At 51.5% G+C, this 20,767-nt stretch overlaps 2 protein-coding genes across 9 annotated transcripts in view; one reads left to right on the forward strand and one right to left on the reverse strand.

The window, feature by feature from the left end:
• Positions 1–1,660, reverse strand: part of ANKRD13B (ankyrin repeat domain 13B) — a 34,038-nt gene extending 32,378 nt beyond the window's left edge. For 4 of the 5 annotated variants that reach the window (XR_014520077.1, XR_014520078.1, XR_014520079.1 and 1 more), the window contains exon 1: positions 1,278–1,659. Coding sequence is in view for 1 of the 5 variants with exons in the window: in XM_083479897.1 (XP_083336023.1) it covers positions 1,278–1,436 (159 nt within the window). In the remaining 4 variants the exon portion in view is untranslated. Of the gene's footprint in view, positions 1–1,277 lie in introns of all 5 variants that reach the window. The other variant, XM_083479897.1, reaches the window with a different exon arrangement.
• A 6,440-nt stretch (positions 1,661–8,100) lies between these two features.
• The window catches only part of GIT1 (GIT ArfGAP 1), a 49,284-nt gene continuing 36,617 nt past the window's right edge, over positions 8,101–20,767 (forward strand). For 2 of the 4 annotated variants that reach the window (XM_083479866.1, XM_083479867.1), the window contains exon 1: positions 8,128–8,329. In XM_083479866.1, coding sequence (XP_083335992.1) covers positions 8,278–8,329 — 52 coding nt within the window. In that variant the 5' untranslated portion in view covers positions 8,128–8,277. Of the gene's footprint in view, positions 8,330–20,767 lie in introns of all 4 variants that reach the window. The other 2 variants (XM_083479868.1, XM_083479869.1) reach the window with 2 other exon arrangements.

The following is a 20,767-nucleotide window of genomic DNA, read 5'->3' on the forward strand; positions in this document are numbered from 1 at the left end:
GTCGGGACATGATTAATTCTGAAGTGGGACCCCAGTAATGCAGAGCAAAAGAATGAATTGGGTAGTGCATAAAGTAACTATATGAACCCCAAACAAGAGTGGCTGGGGAAACCCAGCCAGATGGGAGGGGTATAAATAGCAAAATTATCATCATCATCGAATAAACATCATAAGCAGGGAGGTTGTTTCTTCCACCCCGCAGCTTTTGCCGTGCTAGAGGAAGGAGCGCGTAGCAGGTGTGGTGGAAATGGGCATGGGATTCAGCTGAGCCACCCCAGCATGGTGCTAGATCTCATCTTAAGTTCTTTCTCATGGGGGGGGCAGGAAGGAAAGTCAGGGCTCTCCACTCCTTTGGCCACCTTGAGGCCCCATAGCCTCCAAAGAGTTGGGTCCTATTATGCTTCTGCAACATCAAACGAAGGCTTCTCTGCACGTGCTCAGGTGCCCTCTTTTACTGTGCATCATGCCCACGTCTCTCTCTCTCTTTTTGAGGCATGCTTTCAAAGACAGCCCCACGGCTTTCCTCACCTTAGGGAGGATCCTGAAGGCTGTTTGCTGCCAGAGGATTTCAGGGTGGTGGACGGATCTGCGTGTGCCAAGCCACAGTCGCCAGTGCCAAAGCCTGGAAAGAGAGCTCCTGGTGCCAAGACTGGGGGAGAAGGCGGGGGGAGAAGGGCCCTCCGTTCGGTAGAAACCCCAGAACACTCAAGTCCATCTATCCCCTTGCCTTTCGATGCCCAAACCCCTAATAGCCCAACAGTGCTGCAGGAACCGCAATATTTGTGTGTCTGTAGGAGGGGGAGCTACATCAAGAGCACCCAAACATGGGTGGCACCAGAGGGCGGGCAAGGAGCCCCCCTGCCAGACAATGAACTTGTCCCCAACTCCCCCCCCCCATTAAAATACACTGTTATTTTTCTTTTGGGGATCTTAAAACTCCCCCACCTACTTTGCCCATTCTGTGCCCAACAGGATTTCCCCCCTGGGGCTACCACAGCTCCCCAATCCTCCCCGCAGCCTCTCCTCCCTCCCACCCCCCAAATCATGGCTCCTTCTCCTCCCTGCCCCCATCCACCCCCCCCTCTCTCTTGCAGAAACCGGGGGAAGCCCCTTTCCCGCGAAGGAAGGCGAGAGCGCTTTCTCGGAGCCGCGCCGGGCGCCTCCTATTGCATCAGCCCCTCTCTCCATTGTTAGGGTGGGACCCCAGGCCGCCTCCCCTCCCCTCGCCCGCCCGCCCCCCACCAAGCCCAGCCCCGCCAGCTCCCAGGGACACCCACCTGCTCGGAGCTGAGCTCGGCCTCCAGCTCGCGGGGCTGGTTGTGCCACACCAGGGAGTGGAGCGGGTACCCGGCCTCGGCGCCCTTCCTGGCACCGGGGGAGGCGGCCAGCATCCTTTTGGCACCGGGGCGAGGCCGTCGGGGGGGCTGCAGCCGCATGTGCGCCGCCGGGCCGGGCAGGAAGGAGGGAGGGAGGGAGAGGGCAAGGGCGGGGGAATCGACGCTGCGGGCCGAGCAGCAGCAGCAGAGGGGAGGGCGAGGGGGAGGGAGGAGGAAACGCAGGAGGAGGCGCGAGGGTGGCGCGCGGCAGGATGGAGAGGATGGGGATACCCCCCCCCCGCAAACCACCGCTGCCCCCGCAGCTGCAAAGGAGAGGGGAAGCTCCTGCCTCGCCCCAATTTGGGGGGGGGTGGGAGGCAGACGCGGCAGCAGGGCACCATGGGACTTGTAGTCTTCCGAGGGGGCTGGCAGCATGAGCGAGGGAGGGGGGCGCACGAGTAGCGGAACATCTGCTTTGCGCGCAGAAGGAAGGTCGCGGTGCCATCCCCGGGTGGGAAAAGGCTGCTAGCCAAACTCTAGAGAGCCGTTGCTGCCGGTCAGTGTAGACAGCACTGAAGAAGGTGGGCCATTGATCTGACTCAAGATAAGACAGCTACGCTCCAGGGGTGCCAACGTGAATAAAATATGGGGGAGCGCAGGTAAGCCCCACCCTGCATAATCAATCGCAAGATCTGGTGCGTGCACACCATTTGAATGGCAAGGCCCATCCACTTCTTTTTGGGGGGTGGCCCCTCAAATATTTTATTGGGGTCTCTGTGAAGACCCCTTGGCCCCTAGGAGTTGGCTCCTGGGCTTTGTGTGATGCCATTTCAAACCTTGTTCAGGCGCTTGAGTGGGATCTTGGTTTATTTGTAAAGGAAGGGCCGTGGCTCAGGGGCAGAAGACCGGACCTTGTCCCAGATTCTGTCCTCCAAACCCTGTCTGTGTAGACAGTACTGAGCCAGGTAGACCAATGACCTGTTCGGATGCAGGCCAGCTTCCGTAGCATCACATAGCTTCCTTCGTGTGGCTCTAGCTAGGTCTAGGGTATGGCTGCACCTTGGCTCAGGCCAGGCCCTGTTGCTCCATTTTCCCCAGCATTGACCATTATCACCCGCAATGGCTTCTGGGGATCTCTAGGGCAGAGAGGGGGTCTGTCCCTCTGAAAATAAGCAGGACCCTGTAGCTTGATCAAACCCTAAAGTCCTTTCTGTGTTGGTCATTCTTGGTTTCAACTGAGGTGAGGCATCTGTGGCCCTCCAGATGTTGTTGACCACTGACCATGCTGTCTGAGGCTGGTGGTAGCTTTGGAGCCCAACATCTGGCAGGCTGCAGGTTCTCCACCCTGATACAAATCCATAGCTTCTCTGCATGCAGCCCCCACCATTTGATTTCCAGACAGACATTACATAGGAGACCATCTTATACCATGTGGGACCAGTGGGCTCCTTTTCCTAAAAATAAAGCAAGGGTCTAGTCCTATTGGATCTGAATAAAGGACCAGATTAACTGAGAAATATCTTTTCCCAGTGTTGTCAACTGCACTGACTGGCAGCAGCAACTTTTCAGGATTTCAGGTTCTCTCCCAGCCCTACGTGGTGATGCCACTGGAGAATTTAATCTGGGGGGGCCTGCATGCAACACAGATGCTCTCTATACCACAGAGCTATGACTCTTCCACTGAAAATCAAAGCAAGATGCTAGTCCTCATGGTTCTGAATTAAAGGCTGGTTTAAACAGGAACGGGACATGGGTGGCGCTGTGGGTTAAACCACAGAGCCTAGGACTTGCCAATCAGAAGGTCGGCGGTTCAAATCCCCGCGACGGGGTGAGCTCCCATTGCTCGGTCCCTGCTCCTGCCAACCTAGCAGTTCGAAAGCACATCAAAGTGCAAGTAGATAAATAGGTACCGCTCTGGTGGGAAGGTAAACGGCGTTTCCGTGTGCTGCTCTGGTTCGCCAAAAGCAGCTTAGTCATGCTGGCCACATGACCCAGAAGCTGTACGCCGGCTCCGTCGGCCAGTAAAGTGAGATGAGCGCCACAACCCCAGAGTCGGCCACGACTGGACCTAATGGTCAGGGGTCCCTTTACCTTTTACCTTTAAACAGGAACACTGTAAGCTGCCTTGTACAGAGTTAGGTCATTGGCCCATCTAGCTCCAAGGCAATACAAGACCAACATGAGCGCAGGCAAGGAGATCTTGAATATTTCCCCACCCTCAGTCCCAGAATTGCTGGGGGCTGCTTTAAGACCAGGGACACAAGGTGCCCTGTGCCAGAGCTTTAGAGGTTGCAGGTGGAGCGGCCAGGTTCAAGGGGGGGTCAGGAGAGAGATGGGCCAGCGCTGGCTGGAAGGACGGGTGTCATCATCTGCCATTTAGACCAGCTGCCCAGTCTGCTGCTGTGCTCTCTACAGTCTACACGGTCAGCAGAGAGAGAGAGAGAAAAGAACCGGCTGCCAAGAGCTTGCTTAGTCATGCAGGTGGGTAATCTCTGCAAGGAGTGTGGAATCTTGCAAGCAGGGTGATGATTCCTTCCAGGAATCATCCACAGCTGGAATCCCAGGTGCAGGACGGCTGCAATTCCAGAGTGAGAATAACAAAGGAAGAACTTCCTAGACAAAGCCACAAGGGGGAGCCCTTGTGTGATAGTGGTTACAGTCTCGGGCTAGGGTTAGGAAGGTAAAGGTAAAGGGACCCCTGACCATTAGGTCCAGTCATGGCCGACTCTGGGGTTGTGGCGCTCATCTCGCTTTATTGGCCGAGGGAGCCGGCGTACAGCTTCCGGGTCATGTGGTCAGCATGACTAAGCCGCTTCTGGCGAACCAGAGCAGCACACGGAAACGCCGTTTACCTTCCCACTGGAGCGGTACCTATCTATCTACTTGCACTTTGTGCTTTCGAACTGCTAGGTTGGCAGGAGTAGGGACCGAGCAACGGGAGCTCACCCTGTCGCGGGGATTCGAACCACTGACCTTCTGATTGGCAAGTCCTAGGCTCTGTGGTTTAACCACAGCGAAGACCTGGGTTCAAATCCCCACTCGGCCCTGACTCTACCCCTGTTCTGCATGGTCGGAGGCAATGAATGATGCTGAATACCAGTCTCTGGAAACCACTGGAGGGAGGAGGGCTGTTGTGCTAGGCTGCTTCTCATGGGTGGATCTCATTGGGAGATCTGGTTGCTCACCGTGAGAATGGGATGCTGGACCAAATGGGCTCCCTTTTGGCCTGATCCAGCCCTTCTTACGTTTTTAAGCTCACTGTGGCGAAAGCATTTGCCGGGCACTCCCTACCTCTCCAACCAGCAGGGTCGTTGTGAATATTATATTGTAGGGGACTGACCTGCATATGCTGCCTTGAGCTCCTTGGGGGGAAAGCAGAATACAAATGTAAAAAATAAATAAACGAGAAGACAAACATAATATACGGGAAAGTTTTTACACTATTTCCTTTCATGTATAGCCTGTCCATCCTCCAAAAGGAACTCTGTACTAGTGCTGGGGGAGGCTGTCCCTGGAAGTCAGGGTTAGAAAATCCCCAGCTCCAGATAATGGTCCAGCCTGGGGTTGGAGACCTCTGACGAGAGACAGAGCATCAACTCTCCAGGCCAGTTGTCCCCAATATGGTGCTCATGGCCTCAGTGGTACCTGTGAGGTCCCCTTTTCCCTGGCAACACAAAGCCTCTGAGCCCTCATCCAGCTTGCTGCCCCCTTGTTCATAACTCTCTTTTTTCTCCCTTGGGAAGTACATGGAGCTGAAAGAGGAAGTCAAAAGAAGGGAGCTCTTTCCCACTTAAGTCAAGTTTAGACCACTTGGGAGATTATCTTTTTTACATATATAATTTTATTTTATTTACATTTTATCATAATCACCTTCCATTACATAATTCGATAACCAAAAGCATTGCTCACACTGAACATCAACCTCCCCCCCCCCCCGTCCCGCTTTCTGGCTTTCATAAATAATCACTTACATCTTAGCATTACTATATCCACTTATTTACCTTCTTTTCTTCTTAATAAACTTCACCTTGTTAAATGTAAATCAGTTCCCTATGTTTGCATTACAAAATATTTCAACTCAAACCTACAAACGTTTTCAAATGTTTACAATGTTCTTTTATATATAATATAAATTTGCTCCAGTCCTTTTGAAACAGCTCATCGCCTTGATTTCGGATCTTTCCTGTCAACTTTGCTAATTCTACGTATTCTGTCATCTTGGTCTGCCATTCTTCCAATGTTGGAAGTTCCTGCTGCTTCCATTTCTGGGCCAAAAGTATCCTTGCTGCCATTGTGTCATACATAAACAAGATTACATCTTGGGAGATTATCAATAAACTCTCCTTGAATGTGCTCTGCAGGTTTTTTCCTTTTCCTTTTCCATTCAGAAAAAAATCCATTTATATATATATATTAGCAGTGTACAATATGCGGGAAAGCTTAATATAACGTGGTATAAAATCACTAAGCACATAATAATAACATGAACAGGAGTGCTAATGGTAAAAAATAAAAAAATAAAAAATCAGGCTTTGGGGGCCAACAAAATGTCTGTGCATAGAGAGATGTTTCCAGGAGATCAGAGCAAAAAAGGCGCCACCAACTCCACGAGGATGCCAGCATGGTTAATGAGCAGTGTCAAGGAAACTATAAGAAGCAAGAAGGTGTCCTTTAGAAAACTTTCCTGACGAAGAGAAGAAAAAGGAAAGCAAAAGTAAGGAAAAATGATAATGTAAGTCACTGAGAAAGCAAACAGAATATTTTTGAAAAATGAGAGCATATTGTTTTAAAATGCCAGGCCCGATAATATATATTTAAATAGAGGCAGGAAAATGGAAAGGGAAGTAGTTGGACAACCGTTAAAGGAAGATTACAGGCAGGATGAATGAATACTTTGTGGCTGTCTTCACCGCCAAAGGTGTAGGGCAGATATTTGTGGCTGAGCTGGCAAAGGAGTCTGAAGAACTAACCTGGGCAGTGGTAACAAGAGATGGAATTCTAGGCCTTTCTTTTGTTAAAAACATAATAACAAAAAAAATAATAATTGGGTCCTGGCAGCATCTGTAGATCGGGAGAGCTGCAGGTTCTACACTTCTGGTTTATTGGCAGCTGGTTCATAGAGAAAATCTAAAATGGAGCCTCCACGTCCAAGAGCAGTGTGCCTCTGAGTACGCAGGCGACAAAGGAGACAGCGGTGGCCTCCATGCCTTGTGGGTTGGAAGCAGGGTGCTCTAAACGGTGGAACTCCCTCCCACAAGAAGGAGCGATGGCCCCCTACTTGGATGGATTTAAGAGAGATTTAGACAAATTCATGGAGGACGAGAAGGGATTCTGTGCTTCCTCCTCTGTCGGAGACAGTAAATGCATCTGTTGTGCGGAGAGTGGCCGTTGTGCTCAGGTCTTGCTGTCTCCATTTGACTTTGCTTGCTGCCAGCGATAGTGGCATTCAGTCCAATCTGCCACCAGGCTGGCCAGTGACAAAGGGATACTGGGCTAGATCAGGACCCCTGGGCCTGATCCAGCAGCCCGGCTGCTCTTATGTCCATTTCTATCACAGCATCTTCACTCTCCATTCGCCATCACTGACAACAGCAAGCGGCCCAATCTTGCACCTGGTTGGCTACAGTAAGAGAGGATGCCAGGCTAGATGGGCCTGATCCTTGGGCCTGATCCAGCAGCCAGGCTGTCTCATGTTCTTCTGGTCAGATCCAGGAGGGCAGACTTTGGCTGCTGTTCAAAGCACACTTCCTTACTGGGGCTTTGGCTAGTTAGGTTTCTGAGATCATGCAAATGGTACTGAGATGAATATTTAGAAGGCAACGAATAAATCAGTGATAACGATAATAATTATGATGAAAATAACAGAATCATAGAGTTGGAAGGAAACCAAAAGATCATCTTTTTGGTTTCCAATGCAGGAATCGCAGCTAATACTGCAGTTTTAGCCTCTATTGTGGGCCTTATCCTTACCGTGGGGTGTGGCAAGATTGGTCCTTTCAACTCCATTGTTGGATCAACGCTTTTAGGAAATGTTTCGTGGGCTTTCTTTTTAATCTCCCATTCAAGTTCACCTGTTTAGTATTTCATCTTCTTGTTCACATTTGGCTGTGCCCAATGTCATCCCTACTTGGAGCACACCCATTGAAGTTAATAGGCATAACTCAATCAGTTCCGTTGCTTTCCATGGGTCTGCGGAGAGCATAACTTAATTTAATACAACCCCCCTTTTCTTTGTAGAAAGAGACAAATATTGTTGATGTTGTTATCCCACATTTTCCCCAGCCCGGGTCTGGAGGCCGCTTACACAAACCCAAACAGCTAAAACGGAAGAGAATTGTTAGAAAGCAAATAAACTCGAGCAGAATTGAAACAGTACACAATAATGATACATTTATTTAGATAATAATAATAATAAACGAATGAAATACACCCCGACTAAAATGGAACCCTCCTCTCAGAGCGCTCCTGAGCATGTGCAAAGAGTCCGCCCCGAGGCTCCTGCCCTGCAAAGTCAAGGCGTTTCTGCTGCGCGCATCCACTCTCCCCGAGGAGGAAAGGACCCAGGTGTCCTGCGCTTCAGAAGCCAGGATCCTTCTCTGGGTGGCGCCCCTCGCTCCCTCCCTCTTTCCGCGGGTCTGGAAGGGACCCAGGAGTCCCGGCGCGGCTGCTCCCGGGGACCCAGGCGTCCGGCTTCCTCTTCCTCCTCGTTCCCGGCGAGGTCGCGCCTGGCTGCGCCCTCCCGCCGCGCGCCTCGCTCCGCCTCCGGAGGGCCGGCCTTGCGCGCCCGCCCGCCTGGCTTCTTCCTGCAGGAGGAGGAGGCGCAGGAGGCGGCTGCTGCTGCTGCTGCTGGCGCTGCTGCTGCTGCCCCTGCCGCCGCCGCCGCCGCGCTGAGCCCCGGAGCCCGGCGGCCGAGGGAGCCCGGCGCCGGCGGGGTGGTCGCGGCGCGCGGCGCCCGCTCAGGATGTCGCGCAAGGTGCCCCGCGCGGAGGTGTGCGCCGACTGCAGCGCCCCAGGTGAGCCCGGCGGCGCCGGGAAGGCGGGCGGGGAAGGAAGGCGGGGCCGGGCCTGCAGCACCAGCTCCGGCGCCCGATCCGACGCCACCGGCCGCCAGGTAGGGCCAGCGCCGCGGCCGGGCCTGCTGCTCCCGCTGCGGCTGCGGGGAGACCAGCGCGGAGCCTCGCCGGGGAGAGAAAGGCGAGCCCTCGGGATGCCTGGCTGGCGTCGCCTCCACCGCGGGGACCCAGGCGCCCCCATCGGCCCCCGGGAAGAGGACCCAGGCGTCCTGGCGCACCGCACCCCACCCCTACAAACGCCAGGGATAGGACCCAGGCGCCCTGGTGCCCGCACCCCAGTGGATACACCTGGAGCCAGGTGTCCAGGTGACCCCCTCCCCCGTAAACACTGGGAATAGGACCCAGGCGTCCTGGTGCCCCCACCCCAATTGAGGCACTGGGAATATGAGCCGGCCATTCTCTTCCCCATAGAAATATCAGGAATAGGACCCACCTCCCCATCATAGGGAGACTAGGAATACAGGGCCTTGGTGCGCACCCTCATTAACCATAGAGGCACCAGGAATAGGACCCAGGCGTCCTGGTCCTCCCCCCCCCCCCTATAATTCACAGACAGGGATATTTGCATTCTGATTCTGCTGCTTCTCTGAGCGATTTCTATAGCCAAGGCTGGGGGGCGGGGGCAGGAAGGACACATGCTCCACATGCAGAAGGCACCAAGTTCACTTCCTGGTGGCATCTCTACCCTGCCTCTCTGGTGCCCTGGAGAACTGCTGCCAGTCTGTGTGGACAGTACAGGGATCGATGAGCCAATGGTCTGACTGCCTAGGAGCCTCCTGCCCCACCCAGCCCCTCTTTCTTTCCCCTCCTCTCCCAGGCATCATTTAGGGCCCCTCCCAACCAGCGCTGGGGAGGGAGTCCCCCCTCCCCAAATGCCTAGGCCTTCACACACTCCTCACTTATCACACTCCTAGTAACCTGGAACAGAGCCCAGAAGAGCTCCCATCCTGCAAGCAGAACCCAGGTGTCCGGGTGCTTCCCCCCTCTGGCTGACACCCCCCTTACCCTCGGAGAGACATCTTTCAGCTGCCCAAGCAAGGCCTTCCTAAAGTGGCCTGGCATTCCTTGGGGTCTCTCTCTGTGTGTAGGGGATTGTAAGATCATTGGGGCAGAGTTCTCCCTCTTCCCACCCATTCCAAAAATAAACACCACTTCCCTGTGGATCTGAAATGGGGCGTTTGCTCGTTATATAAAATCCGGAGGCCTGAATTGTAAAACCTTCTTCTCCATCAGGAAATCTCAGCTGTTTCTCTCCTGCCCCGCTTTCGCTAATTAATAGGAGATCCAGGCGTCTTGGTTGCTATTTGTAGTTTCTCAGGAGTTAAAAGTTTCATGCGGGGATGGAGGAGAGATCCCTCGCCAGGTGTGTGTCTGCATGTGTTGAGACGTATCTTCACCTGGGCACAGGTGCGAGCTTCTCTTACTTGTGGTTGGGGGTTCCAGGGTTGGCCGGTTGCTTTACGGAGCCAAACTAGGCCCCTATAATTTAGGAACAGAGGAATTTATAGTGGGTCAGAATGTGACTCTGTGTAGCTCCATTGTGTCTGCACTGGTTGGCAGCAGCTCTCCAGGGTTTCAGGCAAGGTTCTCTCCCAGCCCCACCTGAAGATGTTGCTGGGCGGTGGTACGGCTAATATTTAGATTTGATAACACTTTTCTGTATAAGTCTACTGAAAGCAGCAGCTTGCCACAGGAGGAAAATAAATGCAGATCATTGCATCATTACGGCGACAATCAAATGTGGCTATATTGTTTCAGAATGTAACAATCCGCCAAATAACATTGTTTGATTATGTGCTTGAACCAGGCACACCCTGTCCCACTAGGATACTTCCCCCTAGATTGCAAGCTGAATCAAGCCATTGGGCCACCTAGTGCATTACTGACTGGCAGCAGCAAGGGGAGGGTCTTTGCCGGGGCGACCTGGGAATTGAACTTGGAACCTTCTGCATGCAAGGCAGGCGCAGTACCAGGAAGCTACAGCTCTTCCTTTAAAACTGAAACCAAGATTCCGGACCTCATGGTTCTGAATTAAAGGCTGCTTTAAACTGGAATCCATCTGCAGAGTCAGTCTGTTGGCCACCCGACTCAGGACTGTTTACTCTGACTGGCAGCTGCTCTCCAGAGTTTTAGGTGGAAGATATTCCCAGCCATACCTGGAAACGGCAGAGATGAAACCTGGGGTGTTCTGTATTCAGGACAGATGCTCTTCCATGGAGCTATAGCTTTTGGCCCCAGCTGGTTAATGACTCTGACTATTGATCTACTGGGAGATGGGGATCTACTGGGAGACCTCTGGGTGGTCTGCAACAGATCAGCAAGGATTTCTTACTCCTGCTACGTTAAATGACTTTTCTTCCCATCACCGCCATTAGGCTTCTGAAATGAAGAAAGTTTGATGTAACTAGGAACAGATTTTTGGGGAGATACGGAAGAAGGGCCCTCAGCTCAGTCCTAGTACAGTCGTACCTCAGGTTACAGACTCAGCTAAACCAGAAATAGTGCTTCAGGTTAAGAACTTTGCTTCAGGATGAGAACAGAAATCGTGCTCCGGTGGCGCAGTGGCAGCAGGAGGCCCCATTAGCTAAAGTGGTGCTTCAGGTTAAGAACAGTTTCAGGTTAAGTACGGACCTCCGGAACGAATTAATTACTTAACCCGAGGTACCACTGTACAGTCGTACCTTGGAAGTCAAATGGAATCCGTTCCAGAAGTCCATCCGACTTCCAAAATGTTCAGAAACCAAAGCACGGATTCCGATTGGCTGCAGGAAGCTAATGCAGCCAATCGGAAGCTGTGGAAGCCCTGTCGGACGTTCAGCTTCCAAAATCCGTTCGAAAACCGGAACACTCACTTCTGGGTTTGCGGCGTTCAGGAGCCAAAACGTTCGAGAACTAAGGCTGTTCGAAAACCAAGGTATGACTGTACTCAAAACAAATCTCTGTGGCCCATCGTGCCCCTTCATTCTAACTTGGCTCACTCTCTTGAGCTGTCCATGGACTATAGCCCAGTGGTGGAGCATCTGAAGTTCTCGGGTTCAACCCCCTGGCATCTCCATGTAAGGCTGGGGATGTCCCTGGCCTAATATCTTGGAATAGCTGCTGCCGGTCAGTGTGGACAATACTGAGCTAGATGCACCAGTGATCTGGCTCTGTAGGGGATTAGAATGAGGAAGGGGAGAACTGTCCCCTTGAGCTGCTTGGAGGGAAATGTGGGATAAAAAAAGAGGTAAATAAACATTTAAGCCAGTCCTTTATTTATGATCATGAGGACTGGTATCTTAGGGGTTGTTTGAAAGCGAAGAATCATAGCTTAGAGCTAGAGCACCTGCTTGGCATGCAGAATGTCCCAGGTTCAACGCCTGGCATCTCCTGGTAGGGCCCGAAACCCTGGAAAGCTGCTGTTGCCAGCCAGTGTAGGAAGTACTGAGTTAGATACACCAATGGTTTGACTCTGTCTGTATAAGGCTGCCTCCTGCGATTACCGACAGTTGAATGCGAGAGCTCAGATCTTTCTTTCCTTTTTTTAACAACCCCATTGCACTTGCAATGTGATAGGAAATGTTCTGTATTTACAGCATTTCGGCACAAATACTGATTCTGGGTCAAGGGATGACTGTGTGAATCGTTCCTTAAAATGGGAAGGCGGAGCAAGGTCCTCAGTCCTTCGGTTGTGGGATCTATCCTGACTCGGGGAAGAATGGGCTAGATCGGAGCAGGAGCCAAATCTGAGCCTCCCTATACAGGAGCAGTCTACCTTGGAGTGCCCTGCTTGTGATCTTCCTCCCACTTGCTTTGTGGGGAAAAGACTGTGGCTCCAGTCCTTTGTGGCACCTACCAGATTGGACTGGGTATGTCCGCCCCTCCGCCTGAAAACCCTGGAGAGGGCTACTGCTGCCAGTCAGGGCAAGCGATACCAAGCTATGCAGGGCAACAATAATAGTTCAGGGAGGTTTCTGTGTTGGCCTGGAGGATTCCCTGGCTTGGGTCAGAAGTCCTTATCTTGCAGAATGGCCTGTTGAGGAAGTGAACAATAGAGAAAAACATTAGAGGGGGGTCTGTTTCCTGCAGAGGGTAAAAGCAGGATTTTGCTCCTTGCTCTCCCCTGCTATCATCCTTATGTGTGGGCAAGACACACCCTCCATCCACATCTACCCGCTCTGCAAAAAATAATCTAAATAAGTTGCTTTTAATATTGCGTTTTATTTTATCTATTCCGTATAATATATGCACTGTTTGATTGCAAGAACAACAGCAACTCTCAAAGCAGTTCATAATTAACACAGTAAAACGATCAGGGGAGTGAATTAACCACAATCATTTTAGACTTTGGAAAAGTTAAAAGAATGACGGATCAAAACTCACATCAGCTTTCAAAGTATCTGGCTAGGCTTGCCAAACAAAAATGTTTTTAGCAGGAGCTGAAAAGGGTGTATAGCTATGGAGGTAGTCAATAGGCAGGGAGTTCCGAAGTCCATAGCTGCCACCCTAAAATACTGAGCTCTTGCAAACGTTGCAGCATGCCTTGCGACTTTACATACATGTTTCATTTTATTTGTGTCACACCTTTCCACATTTCAAGCCATGCAACGCGAAAAATATACATAACTATAACATAGCAAACGTAGTCATAAACAATAAACAAAACACCGAAAAATACTCAACCAAACGGAACGGTTTCCACATAAATCACAAGATCTGAAATATAGATACACAAAAGCCAACAGGAAAAACACCCCACCCATTACAACCCTCCCCCAAACAACACCCCAGCCGAAAAGTCTGTTCAGCAGCCTCTGCTTTTGTAGCTGGAGTCAGTCCAAGCTCCGCCCTCCCAGGCCAGGTGGGGAAAGGTGTGGGAGGCAGGGAGCAGGTCTCCCAGGACCCACAGCCAAGATGGTCCTTAGGGTGGAGGGTGGGCCATGAATAAACAAAGAATGAAGTATCAGCTTCTATGGGGGGGGGGGGAGGAAATAAGAAATTAAACCAGGGGTCAGCAAACGTTTTCTGCAAGGGGCTGGTCCACTGTCCCTCAGACCTTGTTTGGGGCCGGACTATATTTTGGAAAAACAATAATGAACGAATTCCTATGCCCCACAAATAACCCAGAGGTGCATTTTAAATAAAAGCACACATTCTACTCATGTAAAAACACCAGGCAGGCCCCACAAATAACCCAGAGATGCATTTTAAATAAAAGGACACATTCTACTCATGTAAAAACATGCTGATTCCAGGACCGTCCGCGGGCCGGATTGAGAAGGCGATTGGGCCGGATCCAGTCCCAGGGCCTTAGTTTTCCTACCTATGAATTAAACTTAAGGTTGCAGAGGCTGGGATGGCCCTAGTGTCCGGAAAGCTTCAAATTTATTTATTATTTCTCAAAATCTTTATACCACTTGGTTGTTAAAAACCCCCAAAACCTCAATGTGGTCTATGAAAAGTATAAAGCAAAAGATAATTATGAGTAAGAACCATTAAAAAAATAAATAAACCAGCAATGAACAAAAAAACCCCATACCAGTGTTCTAGATATCTGGACTGGCTTGTCAAAACAAAAATGTCTTTAGCAGGCACCGAAAAAACTACAGTGAAGGAGCCCATCTGATATCAAGAGGCAGGGAGTTCCAGAGGGCAGGTGCGGCCTCTGATTGCTGGGCGTGGCTCTGCTGGAGATTCCCGACGCAGATGGACTAGACCTGATCCTGGGCCTTCCGCTGTTCATTCCTTCCTATTTCTCCCATTTGTCCTTTCCTTTTGCTTAGAACTCTTTGGGGACGCTTTGAATATACTTCCGTGGTTTTGCAAGTCCTGTCCCGAGGGTGGGTAAAACCTGAGACCCTCCTGGTATTGTGGGACTCCAAATCCCATCAGCCCTAGGAGCCGGCAGTCGGGGATGATGGGAGTTGTATTCCAGCAATATCCAGAGAGCCTCATCTTCCCTGCCCCGGCTTATGGGGTGTTTCTCCTTCTTGTTCCCGTGTGGCTGAGAATCAGCGATTCCTACTGGTCACTGGAGAACCCCAGTTTCTTGTCTCGGATTTTGTGGGGCGATATCGCTCTGAACCCGGGAGGCGGGGGCTCCTTTCTGATCCACCCAGGAGTGGAGATCTAGCTCCCCTTCCCGGTTTCCTTGGCGGCAGGCGGAAGAGGGATGCCGCTGGCAGAGAAGTCTCTCCTGACGCATGACAAGCCGTTCCTCAGTGCCAGAGGCTCCCGGGGGCACAGAATGCAGACATCTGCCAAGTCAACTCTCTCTTCACTGCCATCTGTGCAGGATGAGCCCACGCACATCCTTCAAGTCTTGCGAATGGGAGGCTGGGAGGAACGGCTGGAGAGGTCCTCGCCGGCGCTGCCGGTTGGTGCTGGGGACCCCAAATTGAGAAGGAGGGGCATGGGAAATCCTGGCTGAAACCCCAGAGAGCTGCTGCCAGTCAGTGTAAACAGTACCGACCTAGAAGGACAACCATTGGTCCAAAACTTACCGAAGCAGTGTGTGATAAAATAAGAATAAAGTGCAAATGATTACAGACTTGGGTCAACAAAAAGTGATAAAGCAATATTTGTGCAGGTGAATAAAAGCATTCCAGTGTGTTGGCAGTGGATGTCATGGAGCAGTGAGTTTGCCTATGGAACTCGCTGCCACAAGGTAGATGGTGAGGAGTCCCTAGGTTAGATGACTTTGAAGAAGATTGGACCCATTACCTACTGAGGCCTGTTAGTCTCTACGGCCGTATGAGTCTATCACCTGATATACTTGGTCATCTGATTTAGCATGATTTAGTGAGGCTGAGGCTGGCTGGCAGACAGCAAAGTTGATAGGTGAATTGGATGCTGCTCTCGGCTCCTTTGGCAGGAAGGGGTGTAAATTAAATTCATAAATAATAATAATTATTAAGAATGATGCTTGTCCTTACACGGGAACTCACCCATGCCCTATGTGTTGCAGACTCCAGATTCCCAGAGGGGAGGGTACCACTATGGGGGGGGGGTGATGGGATTCCCTGGGGGGCGGGGTTGCTGAGAGGCAGCGTGGCACTGATGCCAATGCCAACCAGACTTTCAAAAATTGGTCTCCCTGCCTCAAGCTCACCAGTTTCATTGAATTAATCAACCACAAAGTTTTAACTTTGAACAAACGTGCGATTAATTGTTTCATTGTGTTACGATCTTCCTTCATGGGCCGTGCAAACCGCTGTTCCGAAGAATGCTTTTTCGTGGGGTAGGGGGGCACTGCGGATGTGTTTATGGAACTGGGGGGGGGATGACAGTTCCCTCAAATAAATTGGGAACCACTGAAGCAGAGCCTGCCTTGTTTTGTTAGCCTGGGCTGGAGATTTCTGTCCAGTTCTTTCCATTCTCCACAATCCAAACTTTGCAGGTCAGCCATGAACTTCCCCCCAGGCCAGGATAGGAAGGAAATGCCGGGAGGGGCTCTCCATCTGCAAGCCCTGGGCATATCCTGCCTTGAGTAGGGCTGTGGTGTCAGGCTTGTTTTCAAGTTAGGGGCTGGGACTGCCTCCCCCCAAGTCTGTTGACACCTATCTTGCCTTCTCTTCTACCCTCCCCATGAAATCACTGTTTGGTGGTGGGGAAAGGGACCCAGGAGTCCTGCGGCTCACCCCCTTCCCCAGGCCTCCTTTCCTAGCTGGCTTTGGTGGTGGTGGAGGTTTGGCTCTGTTTTAAGTTCCTCCCCTTTGTGGGTCTTAGGAACTCCTTAGCACTTGCCCATCTATGTACCTCAGTATTGTCCACACTGGCTGGCAGCAGCTCTCCAGCATTTCAGGCAGCCCTGTCTGGGGATGGCAGGGGTTGAAGTCCAAAACTTCTACTTGCCATGCTACAGCTTAATCTAAAAATAAAACCAGGTTCTAGTCTTCATGGTTCTGACTGGAGGGTTGGTATAAACAGGGACATGTGCAGACTACTGGGCTATCTTGCTGGCTGCTGCCTGCACTGACTGGCAGCAGTGGCTTCCGGGTTTGAGACAAGGGGTCTTTCCCGGCGTCGGGAAAGGGCATTGCAGAGTTGGAAAAGGTGCAGGAAAGGGCAACCCAAATGAACCAGGGCGTGGAGTGACTCCCCAGGGAGGAGAGTTGCATCTTTTTCATTTACAGGAAAACTTAAGAAGTGGCAAGTGAGGAGTTAATAAAATTATGCAAGGCAAGGAGAGAGGCGGGAGGGAAAAGCTTTTCATTCCCACTCTTAATGCTAGAACTGGTGGACACCCAGGGAACCTGAAGGCTGGAAGATTCAGGGCAGACCGAAGAAAGAGTTGGGCTATGGAACTCCCTGCCACAGGAAGCAATGATGGTCCCAACCTGGATGGCTTTAAAAGAGGACTGGGCAAATTCTTGCAGGAAAAGGATGAGGAGGAGAGGGCTATCAATGGCTGCTAGCCAGGAGAGCTGTTGCCCTGCCTCCATAGTTGGAGTCAGCCTTTCTGGAAGGCTCAGGAGGGGAGAGTTGCTCTCACGTTTGAATCCTACTTGCTGGTTTGCCATTGTGGCATCTGGTTGGCCCCTGTGAGAACAGGAGGCTGGGCTAGATGGGCCCTCTTTGGCCTGATCCTGCGGGTTCTTCTTCTAAAGTCGGAGCAGGTGCTCTCCCACTGAACTGCAGGCTGCTTGCCCAAGTCATTCATCACCACTGCCTGAGAAACAGTTTTTATCCAAATGCGATTTTTGGGTTTAAACACAGTGTAAAGTAGTCTCTGTAGGAGTATATTGTATTTAATTATGGGGTATTTTTAGGGGGTTAACCAGGCTGGGAGGGACGCGGGTGGCGCTGTGGGTTAAACCACTGAGCCTCTTGGGCTTGCCGATCAGAAGGTTGGCAGTTCGAATCCCCGCGACGGGGTGAGCTCCTGTTACTCGGTCCCTGCTGCTGCCAACCTAGCAGTTCGAAAGCACGTCAAAGTGCAAGTAGATAAATAGGTACCACTCCGGTGGGAAGGTAAACGGCATTTCCGTGCACTGCTCCGGTTTGCCAGAAGCGGCTTAGTCATGCTGGCCACATGACCCGGAAGCTGTACGCCGGCTCCCTCGGCCAATAAAGCGAGATGAGCGCTGCAACCCCAGAGTCAGCCACGACTGGACCTAATAGTCAGGGGTCCCTTTACTTCTAACCAGGCTGGGATAGCAGGCTTGTTGGTTTTTGAATATCTGATGTACCGTATTTTTCGCCCCATAAGATGCACCGGCCCATAGGACGCACCTAGTTTTTTTGGGGGGGAAATAAAGGGAAAAAAATTTTATTTCCCCCCCAGGTGCGCTGCGCTAATCCCGAAGTTTGGGGCGTGCGGAGCTCAGTGCGCCCCAAGCTTCTGGGTGCCGGCAAGTTCTCCACTAGGCGTGGGAGAGCCACGCGGCTCTCCCAGGGCTAGCGGAGCACTGCGCTAATCCCGAAGCTTGGGGCGTGCGGAGCTCAGCGCGCCCCAAGCTTCTGGGTGCAGGCAAGCTCTCCGCTAGCCCTGGGAGAGCTGGGTCTCCCACAGCTAGCGGATAGCTTCCTGAAGCCTGGAGAGCGAGAGGGGTCGGTGCGTACCGACCCCCCTCGCTCTCCAGGCTTCAGCGAAAGCCTGCATTTGCCCCATAGGACGCACACACATTTCCCCTTCATTTTTGGAGGGGAAAAAGTGCGTCTTATAGGGCGAAAAATACGGTAGATTTTTTCAATTTTGTTGCTCTGTATGGGACAATGACAACAAAGATTATCGTACCGTACCAGCAACTCATCCTAGCAAACGAAACCCCGCGCATTTCAGGGGGCTGGGCAAGATGACCACTTGGGTCCCTCTCAACCTGACAGTTCTTTGGGACCCAAATCCAGGTGTGGCAGGAGCAGGCAGCAGGCTGGTTACGGTTGATTTGGGGGTTTTTTAGGACGGGCCTCTGGCCTCCCAGCTGTCTCCCACGCCCTGTTTCTGGCAGAGATTTGCATCCCCCAGGCCTCTCTGAGACATGATTGAACAAGGCCAGGCGGAAGCTGCGGCCTGCGAGCGATTTGGGAGCTGCCGCTTGGCTCTGAAGCCACCGTACCCACACAAAACATGCCCCCCCCCGTTCGCCCAAAGAAGGAACAGTTGCTGCCAGCTGTGCCCGCCCATCGAAGGAAGCTGGGGAACTCTGAGGCAAAGGCTGGGTGTTTGTTGTGAACAATGGAAGTGACGCATCCCAGAGTTGGGTGAGGAATAGGAGGCGGGCATGGATCAGTGGCAGAACAGCTGCTTGGCAGGCCAAAGGTAGGGCGGGGAAGGGCTCCCTGCCCGAAACTCCGGAGCACTGCTGCCAGTCGGTGTAGACAGTATTGAGCTGGATGGACCCAGAGTCCAACTTGGTAGAAGGCAGCTTCCTACGTTCCTGTTTCAAAACCTTGAGGACTAGCAACTTAGCGGTCAGGCTTTTGGGAACCGCCTGGTTTTAAAGAAAGGGCTCCTAATAGCTCTGTGCTGTTTTTACTCTCCAGATTTTAATAGGCTTGCTTTTTTATTGGTTTAGTTTTGCTTATTGAATTTGTATACCTCCTTACACCTCCAGGTCTCAGGGGAGATACAGCATAAAGTCACAAAATGAAAACAACCCCTATAACTCCCCCCACCAACACATTTTAAAAGGGCATTGCATGTGCATCAGCCCAAGACCTGGTTGAAGAGGAACATTTTTGCCCAGCGCCTAAAGATACATAAAATGATTTTTATATCGTTTTGATTGTGTCAGAGTTGAATTACCTTCCAACGGTTAACTTTTCAGCTGTTTTTGATCTGTTCAAGCCGCCCTGAGCCCTGGTCTGGGAAAAAGGCAGGGTATAAATATATTCAATGCTTTTTTTTTCTTACAAAATGTTTAGGGGTACTCTCATTTTCCTACTCATATCGAAATGAGGCCAAACTTAGATTCACCAAATGTTTAGGGGTATGCGTACCCCTGCCCCCCCAGAAAAAAGCACTGAATATATTTATAATGCTAATAATTACAATTACAGTGGTGCCTCGCAAGACGAAAAGAATCTGTTCTGTGATTCTCTTCGTCTAGCGGTTTTTTCGTCTTGCGATGCAAGCCCATTGACGGATTAGCGCTATTAGCGGCTTTTAGCGGCTTATCAGCTTATCGGATCAGCTGATAAGTGGCTTAGAAAAGGGGGGGGAGGAAAAAACCCCCGCAGGAACTCGCAAGACATTGTCGTCTTGCGAAGCAAGCCCATAGGAGATTCGTTTTGCGAAGCACCTCCAAAACGGAAAACTCTTTCGTCTAGCGAGTTTTCCATCTTGCGAGGCATTCGTCTTGCGGGGCACCACTGTATAATAAAATAAATAAATAAAGCAAATGCAATCCCAGGGCTCGACGCCCGCCCCCCCGCAAAGGGGACTTGGTTGGAACCATTACGGGAGGCTGTGGTTCTTTTAGGGGATTTGGAGCGTGGCCTCTTGGCCACAGCAGGGTCAAAGCTGGGTGAGGGAGCCGGCGGGGTTGTGGGCGGTGGGGCTGTCTCTCCCTGTATGCCTCCTTCCCTCCTTGACCTTTCCATCCTGCTTGCTTCTCTGTTCTGGAAAAGGGAATGGAGAAGAAAAGGCCCTCTTGTCAGGGCGACACAGCTCCTCCCTCCCTTGCAGACCCACAGCGGGGAGGTGGCGGTCGAGGAAAGAACCAATTTTTCTTCAGCTGGGTGAAGTACAGGAGGGCACAGGTTTGATCCCTGGCACGTCCTGGCTGAAAGGGCCTCCGTTCATGGGTTACAAAAGAATCAAGGGTCTGAGAAATTGCAGAAATTCCATGGCAAACTAAGGCCCGGGGGCCTGATCCGGCCCAATCGCCTTCTAAATCCGACCCACAGACAGTCCGGGAATCAGCGTGTTTTTACATGAGTAGAATGTGTCCTTTTATTTAAAAAGCATCTCTGGGTTATTTGTGGGGCATAGGAATTCCTTAAAAAAAAATTCCAAAACATAGTCCGGCCCCCCACAAGGTCTGAGGGACAGTGGACTGACCCCCTGCTGAAAAGGTTTGCTAACCCCTGCCCTATCCAGCAGATCTATCCAGGGAGTGTATCGTAGAATTATACTATTGGAAGAGACCCTGAGGGTCATCTCGACCAACCCCCTGGTGAATAGACATTCCTCTGTGGCAACCATAACCTAGGTTTAAGCTGCCATTTGGTACTTAGCTTATATATCTGAGTTTCTAACACACTGCCCACTGTCAGAAGTGAGGTTACAGGGAACCAGGCAGAAGGCCTTCTCGGTAGTGGCTCCCCGCCCTGTGGAACGCCCTCCCTTCAGATGTCAAGGAGATAAACAGCTATACAATGGGACCTCGGTTTTCGAGCGTCTCGGAAGCTGAACGTTTCGGAACCTGGACACCAAAAACCCAGAAGTAATTGCTT

Source organism: Podarcis liolepis (genome assembly GCF_965112155.1).
Source record: "Podarcis liolepis genome assembly, chromosome: 16".
Classification (NCBI taxonomy): Eukaryota; Metazoa; Chordata; class Lepidosauria; order Squamata; family Lacertidae; genus Podarcis; species Podarcis liolepis.